Below are 23701 nucleotides of genomic sequence, written 5' to 3'. Positions count from 1 at the left end.
CAACAGTCAGCCAATCAATTTAAGTAACAATCTCCATCTCTCTCGTAATCCATCTATATATTATCCGTCCAAACAATTTAATGTATAAATAAATAAGGAAAAAAAGTAAAATGTAACCTTCTCCATCACCCCTCTCCCTCTTCCGTCCCCCTCCCTCTCCCTCCCGCCCCCCTCCCTCATGCACTAATCCGGGGAGGTTCGCATAAGCACACTGAAAGGTCTCCATGCGTACAAGGCAGTGTGGGTTTCTAGTCATTTTCTTTTTCCTCATTCCTGCTTCCTTCCTTCTTTTTCTCTGCTTTACTTTTTTCCCTCGTTGCTACCTCCCTCCTTCTTCATTCCCTTCTATTTCTGTGATTCTACACTGAGTTACAAGCCACATAGTTTCTTTTAATCCAGGAAACCATTTACAACTATATGTGGTAACCATATAACAAAATTACGTCTGACGGACTAGTGGGCCAAGGCGCTCCAACAGGATGGGTCTCATAAAGATTTACCCTGGAGGGAAAGTTGGGGTTTCTTGCTCATAATACCACTCAGGGGAAATTGAGGCTGGTCACCCTTACCTTAAATATCGGAAGTAGCCTAGCCCCAGGTCCCTACGCTCTTAGACCCCCTTCTTTCTCAGTTATTTTTCTTTATTTTTTCTTATCCTTTCCTCACAGCAACGCCTTACCACTGTTGGACTAAATTTTTCCCCGTAACCCTTCCCAGACGAAAAAAATCTGTATAATCCTTGATGATGCTAGAGGATTTATTCAGCTGTAGAGGGTCTTGTTAGTCACTTATTCACTATTCTTACGTTCATTATCTTCAGTGCTTCTCCTATTGTTGTTCATGTCTGTCGTTCTTTTCCTTGTGTGTGTGTGTGTGTGTGTGTGTGTGTGTGTGAGAGAGAGAGAGAGAGAGAGAGAGAGAGAGAGAGAGAGAGAATTGTTACTGAGTAGGCCGAGGGACTACCACAAGGTCCAGCGCCATAGAGAAGGTCTGCTTCCCCCCCCTCTTCTCTCTCTCTCTCTCTGAGCTGTTGGCCCGACCTTGAGCCCTACTGGCACGGAGGTACAAATGCACGCACACACACGCACATAAGCACGCACGCACATACACACACACTCAAGACCACCCACCAACAGATGTATAAACTTACAAATGAACACACACACACACACACACACACACACACACACAGCGACAATCAGGTAAACAATAATTACATGTACAAGGGGGCATTGACAGGCACTAAATGGGAGAGGCAGATAGGAGAGAAGTGGAAGGGAGGGAGGGAGAGAGAAAGGGAAGAGGCGGGAGGAATAGAGAAGGAAGAAGGGAAGGAGGAGGAAGTGGGTGGGAGGGAAGAAGAAGGTGAAAGTGGGAGGGAGGAAAGGGAAAGGGACGGTGAAAAGTGGAAGGGAAGGAGCCAGATACAAGAGAGAGACAACTAAAATGTAGAAGTATGTATGTACTGTATGTAAGGAAGGACTGATGGATGCATGGATGGATGGGTGGAAGGATGGATGGATGGTTGGATGGATCGTACTGTATCGCGTGTATGTTATTGACCAATTTACGCTCCTGACATGGGTGGGATGTTATATTCTCCATGCTCAAAGGTGAAAAGAGTATTGAACTTGAATATGTAACCAAGAGGACCTCGACAGTGTACAAACATTTGAGAACACATGTAAGGACACACTACTCCACCATCTTACATTCCCCCACCCCCCCGCAGCTTCGATCGAACATTGGATCAGGGAAGCACCCAAACACGCAAACCCGAATTCCAAAAGTTCCTAGACACAGATATGAAAAGATATATGAAGAACACACTCCACCTGTAGAAGTTCCAAGATAATAAAAGGAGACATACGTACAGATAATTAAAGCAGAGATACTAAGACAACTAACAAACATGAGGGTATGAACTTACTATGCAGGGCAATATACACATTGCGTCTCTCTCTCTCTCTCTCTCTCTCTCTTTGTGTGTGTGTGTGTGTGTGTGTCTGTGTCTGTGTTGACATTTATTACTATCGTGCGCTGACCTCTGGGTGGAAAAATGTCCGCCTGAACGCTTCTCCCTATGTTTGCCTTTGCCCTTTTGTTTCATATGTCAATTACACGAAGAGCGCATTACAAGGTCCATTTCCTCCACAAAATTATATCGGAGTTATATAAATCAGAGAAAAATATTACTAGGACAAAGCAAAAATAGTCATGACATTGAAAAAAAGAAAAAATACTGTTAGAACATTTGCATAAGTACAAGGATACACTTATCTACAAAAATCAAGGCCGCCTGGATGTCATAAGAACCGGACACTAACCGACCAACCTGACGGGCGAGATAAACAAACCATCCGTAACTCATCTCTAGGGCGGGATTTACGAAATGAATTACGACCAAGCCTCTGTCGTAAGTATAGTGCGTTTACTCTAACCTGACAAAAGATTCCTAACCCCTCCCAGCTCAAGATGGCCAAGAATAATCTGACTGGAGGGCTTTTGTTTGTCCTGCATAAAGAAGTCAGAGTTAGGGCACCAAGACTAAGAGAGGCGTATGATTGTTTCCCAGTTATATATAGACTTTTTTACTGGAAGAAAAACAGATATGGGATTATGCTTCAGCCTTCACTCCCTGTCCATCCTGCAGAACCAAATCATACTTACGAAGGGGAAATGATATGAAGTATTTGTGTTCATCCGGGGCCTAGTGTCACAACATATGGCATTTTTCTAGGCTGCATAAGACTTCGTAGTAACCCTTAATTAACGATTTATTTGCATACTACACCTTACTATTATCTTGTATATTATTCATTTTGCTTTAATACTGCCATACTTTGCATCAATACAAGAACATAGTGGTGAGAAATGAGTAAAAATAAATGGCAGGGGAAGATGTGTTAGGAAATCTTCAGAGCCATACTGAATCAGAAAAAGTCCAATAGAATAAAGTAAGTGTGAGGGAGGCAAAATAAAGCCTGGTTTCTTTACTTCCTCTAGTGTGTGTGTGTGTGTGTGTGTGTGTGTGTGTGTGTGTGTGTGTGTGTGTGTGTGTGTGTGTGTGTGTGTGTGTGTGTGTGTGTGTGTGTGTGTGTGTGTGTGTGTGTGTGTGTGTGTGTGTGTTTTCTTTAGCGCCACGACAATGTTCTTTGTCTAGTAAACCTGTACTGAATAAAAATCATCTTCTTTCTTAATGTTACGTATCTTTTCCTTTTGTTTCGTTACCAGTCACAACATGAAAGGGAAAGCTTTACTGTGACTCATAATGGTGTATGAAGAAAGATTAACTGGATGCCATACAGATAATACAAAGACTTATATGTATAGTCAGTAAGAACATTAGTCGGATTTATATATCAAACTTATTTTCACACACACACACACACACACACACACACACACACACACACACACACACACACACACACACACGAAACTGCAACGAAGTAAACTTTTCTCTTTCACTGGTTCGTGTAATGTCCCGTAAACCCAAGAACACAACGGTATCCGAAAAAACAAAATAAAAAGCTCCTTGGCGGAGGTGGGTGCCTGTGCTATGCGTCACAAGGGCACGGGACGTTGATTCACAAACGTAAGTTCAATTTTGTGACGCAACGTGAGTCTGCTGTTACAGGGAGATAAATGAATAAAGAAAACTACATAAATAAATCTTTCCCATACTTCTAATTATCTTCTGAAATACGTATATCAGGTGCAAGAGGAAATTATCGTAAGTTATTTTGAGGAATCTTGCGTAGTCGGGTGGAGAAACCGGACGTCCCCGGCAAGATTAGCCTACGTCACTTCCCCCACCATCACACCACCACCACCCTCACCACAAAAGCGCCATATCTTTCCCTGCCTTTTATTTTTCCTGATAATACATAAATTTTAGTTAGAAGAGGAAAAGCTGTAGTAATTCCACGGGATCTCAGACTTGCCACCTGATGAAACCGGACGTAAGGAGAAAGACTAGGATACGACACTTTCACCTCCACCACCTCCGTCACCACCACCAACCAGTCCGTCTCTTTCCCTATCTCTAGCTCTCCCTAGGGAAAAAAAAAAATAGTTACTAGAGGATATTTAAGAAGTTATTTTCGGGAATCTCAGCTAAGTGTGCAAACAGAACGTCAGAATAAGACAAGGATAAAGACTGCTTGCACAGTCGATGCTTTTTGTCAAGATGTCTGCCAACGAACCCTTCATTCCTCTGTTTCCGCGTCCAGTTACTCTGCGGTAATACTGGCGAGCTGAACATGCGTTAACATGAGCATTAGAAAAAGATTTACCACATAAGCAGTTACAAAGAACTCCTCAGTAAGCGCCATGCCTCCTCAATCGAGCTGCCGTGCTATACAGGATTCTTCTGTTTCAGACGCAAACAAATTTTGAAAACAAATCAGCCGTGGAAGGGGCCCTACGCCTCCTCCACACCGACATCACCCCACCACAACCCCGCCAACGTCACCGACACCAAGGATCAATATTGTTAATACTGCTCAGCTGCAACGCGAGGGGTAGGGTTTTAAACTGCACTAAGTAGGTAATACTGGGGACGGTGAGGAATTCACGGTATTTCGAGAGATCCTATTAGGTCTGTAGTTGTTGTTGTCGTTTAACCTGTCTAGCCAAGCAGACCCAACGATCACTGTACCCTATAGGTATAGTACAGTACCGTGCTGCACATACATCGTGTAGGGATCCGACGCCCCGTATGGTAGTCAGCGTCTCAGGATCGAACTGGATTCCTTCTCACGGCGAGGTGCAAGGAAATACGAGATGTGGCTTCCAGGTGGATGCCGCAGCTGCTCCACCCAGTGCACAGCGCCGAGAGAGAGAGAGAGAGAGAGAGAGAGAGAGAGAGAGAGAGAGAGAGAGAGAGAGAGAGAGAGAGAGAGAGAGAGAGAGAGAGCAACACGACACAATACGTAAAATAAATCGCTAAAAAGAGGTCCAGTGCAGCCTCCCATGTCGGAAGTACGAAATATAAGATTAAGACTGCATACATGATTCTCGACAGCTCCTCCCCCTCCCCTCCCTATCACTCACTATCACGTGTTTGGTGGGACGCGAGATGAGGGTGACGACGCTTCTAGAATGACAGGAAGTGTGTGTGTGTGTGTGTGTGTGTGTGTGTGTGTGTGTGTGTGTGTGTGTGTGTGTGTGTGTGTGTGTGTGTGTGTGTGTGTGTGTGTGTGAGAGAGAGAGAGAGAGAGAGAGAGAGAGAGAGAGAGAGAGAGAGAGAGAGAGAGAGAATCATAGTGTGCCCAATGCTCAATAAGTAAAGATCAATAAACGATGTATGGATGGTTACTGAGTGGGATGAGTAGGATGGAAGGTGAATGAGTAAGATGGGGGAAGACACGAGTAAGATGGAAGGTGTAGGATGAATAATTTGAAACATGAGTAAGATATGGGATGAGTAAGATGGAGGATGACACGAGTAAGTTAGATGAGGGATGTCAGGTGAAAGATGAGTCAGAAAAAGGAGTGAGGTGGAAGATGTCAGTGGAGTGAAACAGGAGATGAGCAAAGAAGAGAGAGCCCCAGATTCGATTCCCGGCAAAATGGATATATATATTGGATGAAAAGAGATGAGTAAGATGAAAGGTGATTAAGATGGAAGGTGTGGGATAAATCAGATGAAAAATGATATTGAGAATGAATTTTATAACCTGCAACGATAAGCATGGTGAAAATAAAAAAGGTATGGGTGTGGCCAAAAACTGAGATAAATAAGATGGAAGATGGTCAGAGGAAACAAAAACTAGCTCTCAGGAGTGTAGGTGGAGGTAGATGAATGTGGGGGGGGGGTAGCCAACCATCCACTCTTTAACTGTAGTTATATTTTCATGAGTCTAAACAGGGGACAAGGTATATGGTTTTCGTTACTGCAGAACACCTACTACACTGTGTGGTAACCATATAACCGATAAATGGCCGCTTGGTGGTCTAGTGGATTCCGTCGCACCAACCAGCTGAGACCCATAAGGAGTTCAAGGGAAAATGGGCTCTACTGATCACATAAGACCACTCAGGAGCACGTGACTATACCATTTTCACTTTAACTTGGCCTAAAACTGCCATCCCCCATCATTAATGCTAAGTTGTAGCAATAGATTACTACAACAGTATGATGCCAGTCACAAAGTGCCGTGGAAAGGATGGACAGCAGAGCAAAGCAGGGCAGGGCAGGGCAGGGCAGGGCAGGGCAGGGCAGGGCAGGGCAGAGCAGAGCACAGCAGAGCAGGGCAGAGCAGTAGCCTTGTGTTTCTCTACCACCGACTTTAGGGGTATAAGCTCAAAAGGACGAAAATCTGGGCCAAGTTAGAGTGAGAGGTGTATAGTAACACTTAAAATCTCCAGAATAGACAGCCTAGACCCAGGGACCTACGCTATAGATTTCATGAGCAGTATTGGATTGGATGGTAGATGGATGGATGAAGGTTCGACAGAGGAAATTTGTTCTGAAAATATACACTGTGTGGATATAGTATTGAGATTAATATGATGGAGATGTTAGTAAAGTGAGAGAGAGAGAGAGAGAGAGAGAGAGAGAGAGAGAGAGAGAGAGAGAGAGAGAGAGAGAGAGTACCAGAATAAGATATACAGATGCAAAAGCTGAGTCAAACTAGATCGATATTACAACACAAGATAGAGATCCGCTAAAGAGTCGAAAGGAGATCTGTATATGGTTTGTATAAAGTGTGTACATACTGTAAAGTGAGCGAGTGAGAGAGAGTGAGAAAGGGAGTTAGAAAGTGTGAGCAAGGGAGTTGGTAAAGTACATGTGAAACGAGAGTAAGCGAGTGAGTGAGTGAGTATTTTCTGATGACAGAGAAAGGAGCATAAAGTGTGGTGTAAGTGCGTTGTGCATCTGCTGGTGGGAAAAACGTCCACGGGGGTAGAGAGCGAGGAAGTGTGGCTGAGTGTGTGGGAAAATTAGAAGCAAGGACAGGAAAATAAAAAAAAGAATTACAGTTACTTAGATGAAGAGGATTTTCGCATTTCAAGGGATGACGTCTTTTATTCCACGAAATGATTTTATCCAGCCAAGGGGTGATGTCTTGAAGGAGAGAAGATTAGAAAGTGGCTGAAGTTCCCATATTGGTCAAAAACTTATTTATTTTCAACCTTTGAGTGTGTGTGTGTGAGAGAGAGAGAGAGAGAGAGAGAGAGAGAGAGAGAGAGAGATGGGGGCTTATAGAGTGGTGAACAAAGGAAATGAGTTAGAGGGGGTAAAAGGGTGTTGGTGAACATGAATGATGGTATACAGGAAGGCTGTGGGAAAAGCAGAGAGAGAGAGAGAGAGAGAGAGAGAGAGCGTGTTAGCTTGGGATCAAACATTAACCGCTTCAGTCCGATGACCTATACAGGGTGGTCCATATATAACGCCCCTCTTCCACTTAACCAGTATACAGTCAGGGGTTAAGGAGGGATTATTTGACTAGTAACCAAGGAGATTCATTCCAACTTCAGCTGAAAACAAATCGACTAAAGACAGTATGAATAGTGTGCTGGGAGGTAAGTAATGGTGTGTTACGTATCCACTGTTATAGGTCTATTAACACTCTCAGGCTCCTATGGCTCACTCTCCGCTTAATAGCGGGATGTCCCAGAGTTATCCCTACCGAGAAAGGGCTAAAATGGTTTGAGGAGAGGTTAGTAAATGAGTGCGTTACGTATCCCTGTTTTTACGTTCATTTAAGTATTGATATCATGTATTTACGCAGATGATACAGCACCTGACATCTGGTGGTGAATCCGTGAACTACAGTATATTTGATTTCACTTGGCAAAAAGATCCCTAACCTCTTATCAGCTCAGTCGCCGGCCAGGTGTAGTCAGACTGGAGGATAGATTAGACTATACTCTTTTCACCTTAACTTGGCCGGCCCAGATTTTTGTTTCAGCTTACATTACATAGCTTCGTGGCAGAGTAAGTCAATGCTACGGCTCTACATCCACTCTATAGCACATCTTCGTGACTTGCGGCATTTTCTAGTGCTAATTTCACTTTATACCTCAGCATTCAAGGTGGAGATGATAATTTTAGGCCAAGTTACAGGAAAATGAGTACAGTTACACGGGAGACTCATTCCTGCATCTTCACCACTTAATATTCATGTTGAGTTTGACCCAGTTCCCTCAGGTGAAGACAAAGTGACTAAGCAACGGTGCTATTTTGATTCAGCTCTGGTTTTAATTAGGTAAGAATCTTGAGGGGGAAAAATAAGGAAAATGTTTGCAATGCTGAGTGCGGAGAGGAGCTACTTACACACACACACACACACACACACACACACACACACACACACAGTTGTACTCTCGCTGGCTTAGAAGACTCCGTAGTACTTTTACATAATTGATGTATTTTGCGTGCGTCACACCTGTATATTCTCCTGTACGTAATTAATATATACTGTATATTTATTTTTTTTTACATTAAGAAACTATCAACAACGTACAAAAGGGTTTATTAAGGTGTAATATGCAAAATGAATCGCCTGGGTAGAAAGGTAATTTACTAAATCTCACTCTCTCTCTCTCTCTCTCTCACACACACACACACACACACACACACACACTCACGCTCAGACAGCTGTGACTCATCTCTCCAGCCTCGCCTGTGCAGCAATTACCTACACACGTACATGTACACATACACACAAACACGCACACAAGCCCTTTAGCCACCTCCTCACTGAATACGGAACTCACACACACACACACATTCATAAACCCTCCAACATACCTATCAACGAAGAAAAACGAAACAATCTCTCTCTCTCTCTCTCTCTCATCCACACACACACACACCTTCCCCGACCCAATCCATCCCTTTTTAAAACGTGACAGCGAAATGCCGTAAAAAATCAACTACAGATACACATAGACTCCCAAAACAAACATAGCAGTCCATCCACAAACACACCCTAAGTATTTGTAAACAAGAAATGTAAATAGTAAAACAAGACCTAAATTATCCTTAAACAAGAAAGATAAACAAAGATCAACTCTCTCTCTCTCTCTCTCTCTCTCACACACACACCAAGCCAACACAGGTGAGACGAGTGAGAAAGTTGGATTCACGTCTGCGCAACCGTTCTGCTTCGGCTACTGACCCTTTCGAGTCCCTTCTGCTTCCCTCCATCACCTCCATCCCCTCCTTTCTTCCTCTTGCACGCCTCCACTCCCTTCTTCCCTCCTCTTCTACTCTTCCACTCATATACATACTCCCTTCTTCTTTTCACATGATCTCTTCCACCCACTTCCTTCCCATCCTCCCTCTAATTACTCTCTCCACTCCTCTCTCCTCCCTCCCTTCCCTTCTCTTCCTCCCCCCATTCATACACACATAATCCTTCCTCCTCTCCACTCACAAACTCTCTTCCCATTTCTTCCCTTCACATCCTCCCTCTACACACTCTCCCCACTCCCTTCTAATCCCTTCCTGAATTCCCTTCATATTCTTTCTCCCCAACCATCTCTCCCTCCACTCATACACATTCCTTCTCTCCTCACACACACACACACACACACACACACACACACACACACACACACACACACATTTTTATCCCTCCAAGCAATCTTTTGCACTCGTTCATCTAGACTCTCTCTCTCTCTCAAACTCAGCTACAGCACCCATCCCCTTACAGTCAGCCACCCTTCAGTCAGTCATCTGGTACCAAGTCGTCCTTTAGGTCGCTTCCACACCAAATTCTTGTTGGCGAGGGAGGATGCAAGCGTGAAATTTGCATCACTAAAATGTCTAACCTATTGCAGAGGACCCACTGGACGCAGGCGAGAATTCTAGGGGATGCAACTGATGCAGAACTCCAGCCCGCGCCAGCAAGAGTTTGGTGAAAACGCGGCCGAAACAGATGAAGATATGGGAAAATGATGACGAGATATGAAAGAGGGGAAACATATGAAAGTAAATACAGATAAAATACAGAGCGGAGGAATGATAAAGAAAACATGAACAATACAGGACGGATAAAGTAAGAAAATAATAATTATGTGGTACAGATGAAATATACTGACTGAGAGGCATAAGAGAATGAATAATTTAAGTGTATGTGGGAAGCTAAATCTTTGACCAATGGGAGAGAGAGCAAAGGCGTGATAGAAGGAAAAATACAGGTGAATGGTGAATGTAAATGGCTAAATGTGTAATTATATAAGGGAAGGATGCGTAAGAGCGGGAAGATGTGGAAAAAATAATAATAATAAAAACAACAACAGCAATAATATGTTTGCAAAATGAATAAGTGTATGCAGAAAGTAATTACATCAGGGAAGGGAGTGTGAGTGGTATATGGGTGTGGTCGAGGATAGGGAGGAAGTACTGGGCAAGAGAGAGGGTGTGGCTGGCAAACACAGTTACGACACATTCCCTGTTGTACTTACGATCCACTTCCTGTTGAACTTATGATTTGTTTTTAAAGGAAGGGAGACTTCAGTACATAATCTTCCCTTGTCTCTTGCTATCCCAGGTAACACAATCATAATATGGGAGGAAACTGACTGTGTTTGAATTCGGATCCATGAAAAAAAAATATACAGTATATATTAATGTTTTTCTGTTACTGATGGAATGATTAACTAAATATTTTGCTGTAAAATTATTGCAGGTATGTATATTACAGGAAAGACTACAAACAGTATTGAATATACTGTACTGATAAAATTTGTGTAGATTTGCATGGAACTGTAAAAGAAGGCCTAAATCACGAAAAAAAAAAATGCAATACGTCTATGGAACATTAAGAGAAAAACTACAGAAAAAAAAATGCAGATGCAAGGAGAAAAAATCTAAATTACTACAAAATTTGTGTAAATGTACATAAAATTTTCAAAGAATGCAGATGACGATACAATTATTTCTAGATTTGTATTACAACTGAAAGCTAAATATTTTTACTACTGTACATGAAGAACATACCTTGGGAAGGATGTAACATGCACAATTATTACTGAACACTCAGTAACACCACTGTATGATGCAAATGTACCATGTGGATTACTGGTATGATTAGCTTCTGGTACTATGGATGTGGAGATAAATAAGTAAATACCAGTGCACAAGGTACTACTGTACCATAAACACGAGATAAGGCATCTACAAACACCGGATGTTCAGTAAGGGGAAAACTAGTCTTAAACAGATGCTCTTGTTACACTACATCACTGTCGAGTTTGGGACATCATCAGTGTCTGTGATATAAGCTTGAGGTTGTTGGTCTCCTCTTACTCCACTACCTGCCTGCCTGTCTGCTTGTCCCCTCCTCCTCCCTGTTAGTGACTGACTACAGACTGACCATGGGATATGCCCAAGAAACACTCTAATGGGAAAGCATGACTTAAATTAACTTTTTCAGTCTGGTGATATATTCTATTGGCTTATTTCTGCCTGCTCTAGACAATTTTTCTGCAGCTTAGGGGGGGCCTTCTGTACTTATGGGGTAAATGAATGCTATAGCTAACCTCATTAGTCTGAAAGATTTCTTCTCAAATGAATAAAATAATCTGGAGGTGGCATGAACAAAGTATAAAAACATAGCACTGGACCCAAGGGTTAAGAAGCATAATTTTAAAAGCCTGTCCCAGAAGCCTCAAGGAGTGGTTTTTGCTCACTGTCTGGAACGTTAGATGAGGGGAAAGAACAGATGGACATGGCCTCAAATTTAAATGTAATTTCCATCTAGTGTTGTTGTTGACAAGCCGCCTTACAATTTAACCAATCCCCCCCTCATTCCACCTCTTCTCCAGAGATCATGTGCAAATCTAGGAGGGTTCAAATTCAGATGTAATTCTTAGTTCCTATCAATTGTTAGAGATAGCAAGAGATGCTTTACAATTCTAACACATCTTCCACCTCATCCACATACATTCTCCTCATCAATCTCTCACATTCCACTTACTCCACATGATTTATCCATCTTAAGATACTCCTCTGAACACCTTCCAGCATATTCATATCAACAATGCTCAGTGTATGACTACGGAAAACCGGGATGGGCTGATTATGATGATTCATTTATATTTAAACATTTTCACTGGTAATACTTTTATAAAAACAAGGGTATATGTCAATGTAGCCTATTTTGGACAGTTGTGGGAGACTTACCAGTGCTCTCACTTCACACGGGTTGGATGCAGCTGCCTGTTGACTGTCTGGCTCTAATGTATGTGCTCAGCTCTGCTCTCTCTCATGCCACATATGGACTGTTCTATGACAGATACATAGGTATGTAATAATGCAAATTCTTCACATTTTCCTACAATATGTTCAACATTTAATGCAGTATATCGGTCTGGGCAAACATCTCCACACAGTCTTCACTAAACTATACAGTATTTCACTTGAGCAATGTTAGGACACATCTGTCAGTAATCTACTGTGATTTGAATGCCTTTTTTCCCCTAATATCTTGCCAGTAAATGATGATGATTGGAAAAATCCACTCTGGTATCAGTTATGTCAGCAGTTGTTTTTCCAACAAACTTCCTGTGTACCATTATAGTTACAACAGACACATCACAGTAAAAATGTGAAGCAATAAACACTTCTTTGGTCTTAACAGTTTTACTGAAATTTACCTTACAAGGTTCAAACTTCTCTCAATTAACCCCTGAATGACACTTGCCACACTTTAAACCTTGTTTTATTCTGGTTACCACCAGATAATCCTTAAATATTGACATCATATTTACAACACTAAAAGAAAAAAGTTTCAAAAATGAGACAGTACTACAATATGTACCATATCACGGTAGTTGGTGGGAGCACCCACCATCCATTCACAATGTAGTGCTGCCTATTTCTCCATTCAACTTTATCATTCTTTTTCCCGTGTCTGCTCTGCTCTCTTCCTATAACTCCCATCCCTCCTGTCATTATTCAATACTCTTCTTTCCACTTCAGGTGGGTCTACTCTGGGTGACAAGCCTAATGGTTTCCAGTAAGCCAGGAAACTGTATGCAACACTTGGTGGTAACCAAATAACAGGGTGATGTGGAACTTAATATGTTCCCCCTGTTAACTGAGCTGAGAGATACAGAGGCAGTGTCCATCCAAGAACCAAACAGATTACCTTATTCAGCTTAGGGGAACTTCTCGAACTGGAGGGATTAAACATAACCCTCAATAACTCCCTGAATCAAGAGAGGTTTCTCTTAGCTGAGCAAACTAACACATGGTATTGTAGTAAGGACAAGTAATTAAATGGCCCCATCATACTGGAAGGGTTACACAAACTCATATATACGTTCTCTTAGCTGAGAAAACTAACACATGGTACTGTAGTAAGGACAAGTAATTAAATGGCCCCATCATACTGGAAGGGTTACACAAACTCATATATAAACACAATACCTCTCTGTTCTTTATCTACAAGGCACATGGTAGTAGTTAAAATATCCCACAGTCACAGCCTTGTCATGCATACAAGTTCAATTTCACCCTGAAAAGTAGGCTGGCCATCCATCCTTGAACGTACTGGACTATCATTGAAAAGCCTTTGGCTCCTACAACTCAAAGGGGAAACAGGGGATGCTTTAACTGCTTTATCAAAAGGCTGAGATCATGAAGTTTATGGACATTTTTTAAAAAATGACTTACCCTACTTAGTCCCACACCGTTTACACCATCACCACCTTATCCATATAACCCAAGAATACGAGTTGGGTAGGATTCCGAATGAAAAACAAAATAGTCAGAGAAGTAGAATCTACCAATTAATAGCCCAATGACAAGATCTTACATTCATACAGGCCTTCAAAAATCCCTCACACTATCTCATAAGCTATACCATCCACAAATCACTTCTCAAACTCATATGAGGTTGTGCCATGTCATTAACCATCAACCTATTTGCTTAATCATACCACTTAACTCTAGAGAAGTATGGATAATTTTGCCCAGCGATACTGAAAACTAGATGGATTCCTCGTTAACACCAAGCATATGTTATTCTTCCCAACTCTTCTACCATCATCAGAGAGGCAACCTTTCTGCTCACCTGTAGTGCTGCTTCTTCCACAACACACTTGCATTAGCCTAAGAAGTGCTTTAAGGCTGACCCAACCAATGCCAGCTCCCTTTCCAAGTGTCAGACTGAATGTGCCATGAGTGACATAGCCTAGTATTTTCCGAGAGCAGCACTGAAGAGGATCATGTGTGTCCCTCAGCCATGCATTTTCCATCTCTTCTTTAAATGAGGAGTACCTGTGAAGAATGACCTGAAAAGACATACATCTAAATTTACTTTCTTTGTCATCATGATCACCTCATACAGCACTATAACTCACAACTCCACTACTGCATTTCAATGGAGAGATTATCATAAAAAAAAAAAAAGGGGGGGGGAGGGAGGGAAGGGCACTGAACTACATCTCAAAAGTGATACCATCCACATTTATGCTTCATCTACACTACATAACTCTTGCAACTCCTATGGAGTATAGGTATTTCACTGACTGCCACAGAAAAACAAAATAAACAAAACTAAAAATCAAGTTTCAGAATTTTTGGCCATCATCATTTATTTTTGTACTCACTGAAGGGGTGAGGAAGGGTCCTCAAAGTATGGAAAGAGAAAGCACAACAGAGGGAGAACTATAAAGGTAACGTCCAGCGAAATGGGCCACGAACTACAGCAGGCACATAGCACCCATCTAGCAACAAACTCTCATCTCTTTTCTGTCCAACTCTCTAATGCATGAGTTAACCGCTACTCCCAGTCCTTCATGTATGCAACAGGTCAACTCTGGAACTGTCTTCCTCTGTCCGTTTTTTCAACTGCCTACGACCTCCAGTCTTTCAAACACAGTGTGTCCAAGTATCTTGAAATGAATGGATCTAGAATCTGGCTCTCTGTTGTCTTGTTTTTGTTTTTTCTTGGAGGGAGTAGTCTGCAAGCCCCTGGCCTTTGGCTCCTTCTTCCTTGCATTAAAAAAATATATAAAAAAATAAAATAAAAAATTCATTCACCATACAAGCCCACAGAAACTGGGCTTTACTTCACAGGGGGTCAGGGTAGGTGAGGAGTATTTCTGATGTGAATATCATCTTATAATCTAACTGCTGTCAGCTAAGTGTATCATCAGTATCATCATCATGGAAATTTAACATGATATTGAAAATAATGCCTTTCTGATGTGTCAGTCACAGCTGTCTGCTGGGCATTCTAAAATTAGTTGCAGTGTACAGGTTTGAAAATGTACTTCCACAGAAACCTAAATCCAACTATTTTGTTTCTTTGTCAATTCTCTTCCTCAGCTTCTGTACCTCTTTCTCAAACATGCACTAACATATCCATCTTCTTGGCTTTCCACATTTCATCTAATCTTCCATGTCACTAATATTTATTCTTTCACCACCCAATTAATACCTACTTTTTCTCTACATGACCACACCATCAGAGAACACCCTCCATTATTGTCTGATAAACTAGTGCCTAAAAGTACAAAAAGTAAAGGTTGCATCAGCCATGCTATGAATCAAGTAATAATTAAACAAGAAGCTCACCTGATTGTCATTTTCCACTTTCTTCAAAGCTTCTGCCGTAGCTTGTTCAATAGTCAGCTCCATTGGTACCAACGACATGACGTCTGTGTTCAAGGAAACTCTTTGCCGAGCTTTATGCCTTTGACGCTGCATTCTGCACTGAAATGAGAGAATTTATGCGATTACAGTACTTGGTCTGAGGGTAAAATCAAACTTCAATTATTTCCATATAAGTATCATACAAGTTGCATGGAGAGTAGTCATTAGGTATAGAGTATATGTTCCTACACTCCTATGGTGGGAGAAAGTATGTACAGCAAAATGGATATCCAGTATGTAGAAATACTGTATAGTGATACATAAAGGCTATTTTGCACTTTGCTATATGAAAATGACCCTTTCATACTGTAAGTCTACTGTGACCAGGATGACACTACATTTCAACTGCATCAATCACATCAATACCTTGATCTTGTGATGCTCTTCTTTCAACCTGGCTCTTTGCTGTGCTTTTGTGTCTGGGTGGGGAGGTTCACTGATGTCCTCTATCTTACTGCTGGGCTTGGCTGGGAACTCTCTGGCCTGATGATCTTCCTTTAATGGTAAGCAGATCATGGCACAAGGTTCTAAGACACCTTTGTAACATAACTCAAGCTTCACCAACACTAAAGAACCATAACTTAACCCTTGCAGTTTTTGCTCAATGCTGCAAACATCTATTGCTGATGTACATTCATTGGCACTCTCCTCTTTCCCTTGATCTATGATCTTCATTTTCTTACAAGGGAATTCACTAACATTTTCTGTTTTTCTTTTTTTGGTTATGCTTATACTACACGAAGGCTCCTGAACTATCTGAGCTAAGTCTCTCAAAAGCTCTGGGTCTCTTAAAACATAAATGTCTTGTGTGCCAGGTTCCCAGTCTTGTGCAAGTTCCCTCCAAGGCTGGCTGAAAGGAAACTGGACACCAAGCTTAATGAAGTTTTGTCGATTAGCAGGAGGTCGCCTAAAGAAATCTGTGCGTCTCTTGTTGGCCAGCCACCCAGAAAAATAATCCCCAGCAGGAGTGTCTGGCAAGAGATAGGGGGGCAGGGGTGTGTGAATCTCCATATGAAGGTTCTCAGCCTCCTGCTGACCCCCTGCTACACCACCACCGAATACAAGGGGCATCCACACACTCATGCCCCATCCAGCTGGTACTATCATGTCCCATCCATTCCCTGGAAGCAAGATACAGTGTAAATTAATATCCTTATGTATATAACACAAAATTTTGTTAGTCTCCAATGACAATCTACCAAATGGATATCATAATTCATTCATTCATTCATTGCCAGACGCCATGTATCCCGAATGGGGTGGCCAAGGGCTTAGAGTTAATTGTTTTACAGGGAGGGGCACTAATCCTCCACCAACCCCACTTGACATGTAGGGAGAACGTTATGCCAACAGCATCTGGTGTTCCCAGGCGGTCACCCATCCAAGTACTAACCAGACCCAACGTTGCATAATAATAATCTTAAATAAATATTAACAATTATGAAAACTTCTGACAGTAAATACTTCATGCACTAATGAAAACTGTGACATCAATAAACCGTGTGTTTACATTCAGGCTGTTCAAGGAAAAACACTTTGAAAATACAAAGGAATTTCTAAATTAACGTTGGAAAATAAGAGAGAAGAAAATAAAGGAGCTCAGCAACCAGAACAGTAGCTAAAACAACATAAAGTGGGGCCTTTGAAAAGGCTATCTTGATTGCATCATTGATCGATAAATCATGTGTTTACATTCAGGCTGTTCAAGGGAAAACACTTCAAATATACAAAGGAATTTCTAAATAAATGTTGGAAGATAAGAAAGAAGAATATAAAGGAGCTCAGCAACCAGAACAGTTACTTAAACCACATGACGTGGGGCCGTTGAAAAGGTTATCCCAATCTCATTATCGATCACATTCCCCGCCAAGAAAATTCCCCGTCAAAACATCAATGATTCTCCGTCACAACAATTTGCACCTTGGACGATTCTGTGCCATTCTTACATTATTATTATACTTAACAGATGTTTATTTAATTGTCCTGGGACCGTCTGATGGTGGGATCATATACAATGCTGCTGCTTTTTGTTTACCAAGTTTGAATACGAGTTGGAGATCGCATTCATAATACAGTACTTTATTTTTTAAGCTAAAAGGTGCTGCTTCTCCTCCTAACATTACAAAGCTACAAAACAGCGACCTTTAAAAGGGAGATAATAATAACTCCTTCTCTTCGATGCGATGAGTCATGGAAGAAAATGACGGACATGCCTTACGTGTGAAGTAGATGCAGGAAAATAAAAGGCCAACTGTTGTCCCTGACTGTACAATAAGTAACCTATCTCGTACCATAATCTTCACAGTAAGTGGGCCTCCTAGCAAGCAGAAGCAGGGGAAGGCGAGACTCCTCTGCAGTTTCAGGCAATTGAGAACCTGGAACAAGCAACTGATGACGACGCCGATTGATTACTGCATCAGGCTCCTTGCTCAGTGTGACGGCATCTCGAATGGCACTATCATAAATCGGGTTTTCTAAAGGCCATTTGCCAAGTTCTTCTTGCTCTGTTTCTGAAACTGCACACACATCTGCATTAATATACACTGTAGTACAGGTATAGTACATTACAAACTTTCAAATCTGAAAATCTGATTTCCAAAAACCTTCACTTCCCAAACTACAGTACTTCTTCATGTGGTTGAAGTGTGTAATAACCTGTTCTTCCACAATCTATGCATAATTAGATTTTTATTTTGTGGAAATGCATAGGAAGTGATAATAAAACTTTCAAAAATGTACTTCACTGTATGTACAGTTACTGGTATAGTAATGAAAAGTATTAATTATATATATGATTTTCTCATAGTTAGCATCGTCACTTTACATTTCAATATTTTCCAATATCAATAAAGCCTTTGGAACCAAGCACTTAAGATTTGAGAGTCTGTGTTTTAATACCGCACTTTGAACTACCTCTTATAAATTATGTTTTTTCTATATGGCAGCTACTGCTTTAAGATGGCCACTATCTTTTTATCAGAGAACCATATGGTAAAAAATAGTGAATAATCATCCTAATCTAGTTACCCACATTCAAATCAGGTGGGGGAGACCCCTGAATGTGGATTACAAATATGATGAGATAAGAGGCATAAGATAAAACCTCCTCTCTTTTCTGTACTATGGAATACAGAAGATGGTTGCAACATCTGGAAGCCATTATAATGGGAGGAATTTGCTACACCACCTAATATCCATTTTATTAGCCTTTACAGTATGTAGGAATATACTGTACCTGGTAGCATATGCTGCAAACATGACAGAACTACCGGTACGGTATACTGTAATTAGGGATGCCTGACGTCGACATAGAACATTTCTTTTCTACTTAATTGAAGTGTAGTCATATAATGTGTAAAAGCTATATCATGCCTAATCATCACACTATCCAGTACTGACAACACATGCGAGATGCATACCAGATGTGGCAGTCTCCAATGGGATTTTCTTGTGAGGTAATGTTACTCTGGGATCACGAACAACCAGTGGCAGAACAGTTCCTGGTCGAGGCTGAGGGCAAGAGAAAAGCTGTTTCCAAGCTTTAACCTGCTCCAAATGTCTTGACTTGCTTTGTTCCTTAGCATAATAATCCAACCACCAAGGCTGCTCAGACTTTACAGCATCATCTTCAGCTTCAGTGTTTTCTTTTTCAATAATGGCTGCAGGATGAAGAGCAGATGATATGACAGAATGTGCCTGTGGCCCAGTCAGCCTAAACCGGTTCAGTGTGTCTTTTAATAACATCATGGTTATTTCACTACTGGCTGATGTGTATTTTGGAGTTCGAACAAATGGAATGTTCTTCCTGGCAATTTTGGCTTCATTTACATTTTTTGGCATTTTGGGTTTCTTCCTTTTTTGTTTGCTGTCCTGATCATCTTTTGCACAGTCCTTTAAAGCTGCAATGTCAACATCTTCATCCACACCATTTTGTAGTTCATATTCTCTGACTTTTTCATCTGCTGATAGGGTTATTTCTTTTGCTTCCTTTGTCTTTTCTTCAGCACCTGTACTTATAATGCTTTCTATCCTTTCTTGAGATACTTTATCACCTTCTTGTGCACTGTCAGTTTTCACAAAACTAAACACTTCAGTTAACACATCTACAACCTGGCTGTGCACAGACGGATGAACCCAAAGCCACACTCGTGACTTTCCCTGCAGATGATCTGAATGGGGATGCCACAACATCTCAGTCATACCAATGGCACCATAAGGTTGTCTGCAAGGCCAAAGATAACAGTATTATTAATGAAGGCTAAAAGTAGTATCAAATCAAAATTGGGATCTGATATATTCTAACACAAACTGTCTAACTGTGCAGGTCAGGGGAAAAGTTGGAATAAGAATGCTCCATTTCTAAGTCACGTTCTAGGTAATCAATTTCTCAATATAAATCGTGATGCAGGTGAAGAGTAGATATGAAATACTATGAACTTGGGCAAAAGAAGCAGCATTCTTATTTCAACTTTTGCTCCAAGCAACACCACCAGACACTTTGGGCCACAGTAGTGTGTAAAATTTCATCCTCAGTGCCAAGAGACCTCTATATTCTGTCATTGTAATTATGATACAAGAAAAACTAACATTGAAAAGAAATACCAAATCCATACATATTTCATCCATCCATTTCTAACCCTCATCAATTTCTGTGTCTCCTGTTTCAGTACCTCACATTTTCATACAATGGAGCTCTTGTCTCTCCTGAGATTGGGAGGATTCTCCCTACGTGCTAAGGGGTCTTTGTGCATGTGTTAGGAGTGTAATGCTGTATGATAGCGAGACCTGGGCAGTAAAGGAGGAGGAAATTTGCAGGCTCAGATGTACAGAAATGACTATGATTAGGTGGATGTGTAATGAGTCCCTGCATGCAAGGTCTGGGGGGACTGGGTTTAAGATGGAAGAGTTGAGAGGTAGGATGGGACTGAAATGTATTGGTGTTGTGATGGGGAGCGGTAGATTGAGCTGGTTTGGGCATGTGGAGAGGATGGAGGATGATAGTTGGGTGAGGAAGGTGAGAAGTGTTAAAATTGGGGGTGGGGTTATGAGGGGCAGACTGAGAAAGACATGGGACGAGGTCATTAGGTGTGACCTCAGGGCTACGGGACTGAACAGCGAGGCTGCAATAGATCGTGCAGCATGGAGAGCCGCCGTTAGGTGACCAAGGCTGACGCATGCAAGCATGTTGGAGCCTTTAAAAACGAAATGAAACGATACATATACTTACCACAAAAAAACACTTTAATCCACCTGCCCCAAAATTCACTTATATATCTTTTCATTGATTCAGTTACGGTACATCTTTCATGTTTTCCTTCATTCAACAACACATCACACTGAGGGCTACCTTTCTTAACATCCATAACCCTGCTCTATATTAACTTTCACACATCATGAATAATAGTCAAAACTAATCACCCCTTCAATCTGCCGATGTAGTTTTCCACTTTATTCTTGCTACTTACACAATTTTATTCTGCTTGGGAGAGACTTCTCCAACTACAGGAGATAAGTGTAGCCATCATAAGCCCTTTCAAAACTTGGGCACCCCTCCTAAATGAAATAAAATTGGCTATATGTTGTGAAATATACGTTATTATCATTCAACTGAGGTTGTGGCTCTGTTTTTTACCTGAATGGTTGGAAAAGCATGACTTCTATGGGTTTCCTACCCAACTGGATTTCTGTGTCAGAAAGAGAAGATAGGCTGGCTGGCTGGATGACAGAGGACAGACCATTTAATAGAGAAACCTGGGGGCCTTCCAGCTCTATGCAACACATAAATGACACATCCTGGAAGAGGAGAAAATATAAAGTCAACTACTGAATTATTCAAGCATACATTATTATGATCTGACAAGCATACATTATTATGATCTGACAAATGAAATTACATTAAGAGGAATACAGCAAACGTCACCAAATGTTATTTTATATTATTTTACTCTCACCTGCAGCAGGCATGATTTTTTAGTTGCTCTCAATGATGCTCTGTAACCTTTGAAAGTGGGAGTGTCTGGGAGAGCATAACCCCACTGCCTAATCATGTGGAAACGCTTAGCATGCCAGATGTGTGTTTCCAACCATGTATACTCCTTCTGACGCCGATTGTATTCAGACAAAAGGTTACATGGGCGCCGACGATACTTCCTTCTTGGCCGATGTGTGGGCTTTACATTAGCACCTCCCTGTAATAATTGATACTATCATAATAACCACAAACAAGGATTTTAAAAGGAGAAAGAATTTTTGATGAAATATATAACACAGGACCCAACCAAGTCATAATAATCATTATGCTGTCCCAACTGCAGAATGCCAATGACAAGTTATAACTAGAAGCTAATCCTGCATTACCCTTTGCCAGATGAAGTGGTCTAGAGCTAGACTATCACAGTCCAGAACATTTATGGGTAGGGAGCTTATGCTCCTGGTGGCAACACATTACTGAAAATCTCCAGCCATAATAGCTGCATCACAGCAGGCTGGAAAAGGGAGTACCAGTATCTTTATTTGATCCATAACAGTTATATTTTTAAATATGCATGCTCCCGGGTGGAACACTATCAATGATTAAGGAGGTACACAAACTTCTCTAAAAGGACAAAGCTATGGTACTCTGAAGGAGAAACAACAAAATACTGGTGCAGAAATACTTGGTAATGGGACAGTAATATGAGAAACAATATTCTGAAAGGAAGGTTTAACAATTAGGTGTATAAATAATGAGCCAGCATACATCAAAAGACATATCAGGAACTAGTGAGGATACTGAGTTGCTGTACAATACTGTACTTGGACAATAATTGAGTTGTGTGGACACCTCTCTGTTGCAATAATTGTAGACAACTCATATGACATAATACCAACCAACTGGGTAAAACAGATGAAGATCCTCACCTCTCGCATGTGTTTTTCTCTAAGATATCTTGGCAAACGCCTGGGGTTGGCAGACACAGCTCGTCTCTGCATATGACGAGGTAGATTTTGAAAAACTCTATTTCCATGCTCACAATTATCTGAAAGATAAGTTCAAATCCATATAAAAGTGGAAAAAGAAGGACGACAAAGAAGAAGAGAATTCACATCCATTCATTGACTGTTGTACTTGCAGAATATCATTATTAGTTTGTTTTATTCAGTAAAGTGTTGCAACAATAGAAAGATACAATATAAAAATCTCAGGCTGAAGCAGCTACACATGTTACTTCTTCATGATGAAAACACACATGAATGGGTGTACTGATAAAGTATCCTTCTTCATGAGTGAAGGAAGGGTATGAGTGATTCTAAACCATAGCATGTTTAGCTTACCTTCAAATATGAAGAGAGGTTATTGTAAGCTAACTTTACATCACAAAAAATTTCTAAGGTAAAAATATGACCATCATGAAAGATGGCTCCAAAACTTAAACTAAAAGTATCCACGGTAACATAAAAGATGCATTCATATAAAACCAACTGTAACAAAAATTGCGAGATTCTTACATTTAAAATGTAGTTAGAATGAAATAACTGTATACGGTACTTATAACGGCACTGGATCTGAAAAATATATGGTATACAGCATAGCTAATACAGAAGCAATGCCTACACACATCTTACCAAGTTTTGAAACAATGGCCTTGATTTCCCTGATACGTGCAGCACCAAGAGCCAAATAGTTGCACTGTTCAGGTAGGTCCTCCATTATATCTCCAGTTAACCTGTGAAGTACAACACTGTGTTTAGAATGAGCACTAATACAATAGTACACCCTGTACATTTTACATAGCTTTGGACACTGAAAAGCCTCATCACTCACCATAAATTCGGTATATAAATATATACAGTATATATATATATATATATATATATATATATATATATATATATATATATATATATATATATATATATATATATATATATATATATATATATATATATATATATATATATATATATATATATATATATATATATATACATATATATATATATATATATATATATATATATATATATATATATATATATATATATATATATATATATATATATATATATATATACGATATATATATATATATATAT

General features: G+C 40.6%; 1 protein-coding gene across 1 annotated transcript; it reads right to left on the bottom strand.

The window, feature by feature from the left end:
• Window positions 1-12456: 12456 nt before the first annotated feature.
• On the bottom strand, window positions 12457-23315 carry Pop1 (POP1 ribonuclease P/MRP subunit). The gene is made up of 9 exons (XM_080272465.1): window positions 23231-23315; window positions 22526-22644; window positions 21577-21813; window positions 21258-21418; window positions 19045-19847; window positions 17917-18153; window positions 15992-16746; window positions 15548-15685; window positions 12457-14259 (listed from the first exon to the last, which is right to left on the bottom strand). The coding sequence occupies exons 1-9, from the start codon at window positions 23313-23315 to the stop codon at window positions 13915-13917; spliced, it is 2880 nt and encodes a 959-aa protein (XP_080128591.1). The 3' UTR covers window positions 12457-13914.
• Between the last annotated feature and the right edge of the window lie 386 nt (window positions 23316-23701).

This window comes from Coenobita brevimanus, chromosome 6 (assembly GCF_032717465.1).
Source record: "Coenobita brevimanus isolate Jiangsu-jjx chromosome 6, ASM3271746v2, whole genome shotgun sequence".
NCBI classification, from domain to species: domain Eukaryota; kingdom Metazoa; phylum Arthropoda; class Malacostraca; order Decapoda; family Coenobitidae; genus Coenobita; species Coenobita brevimanus.
Note: the sequence above shows the minus strand (reverse complement) of the source record. Positions and strands in the feature narration are given on the sequence as shown.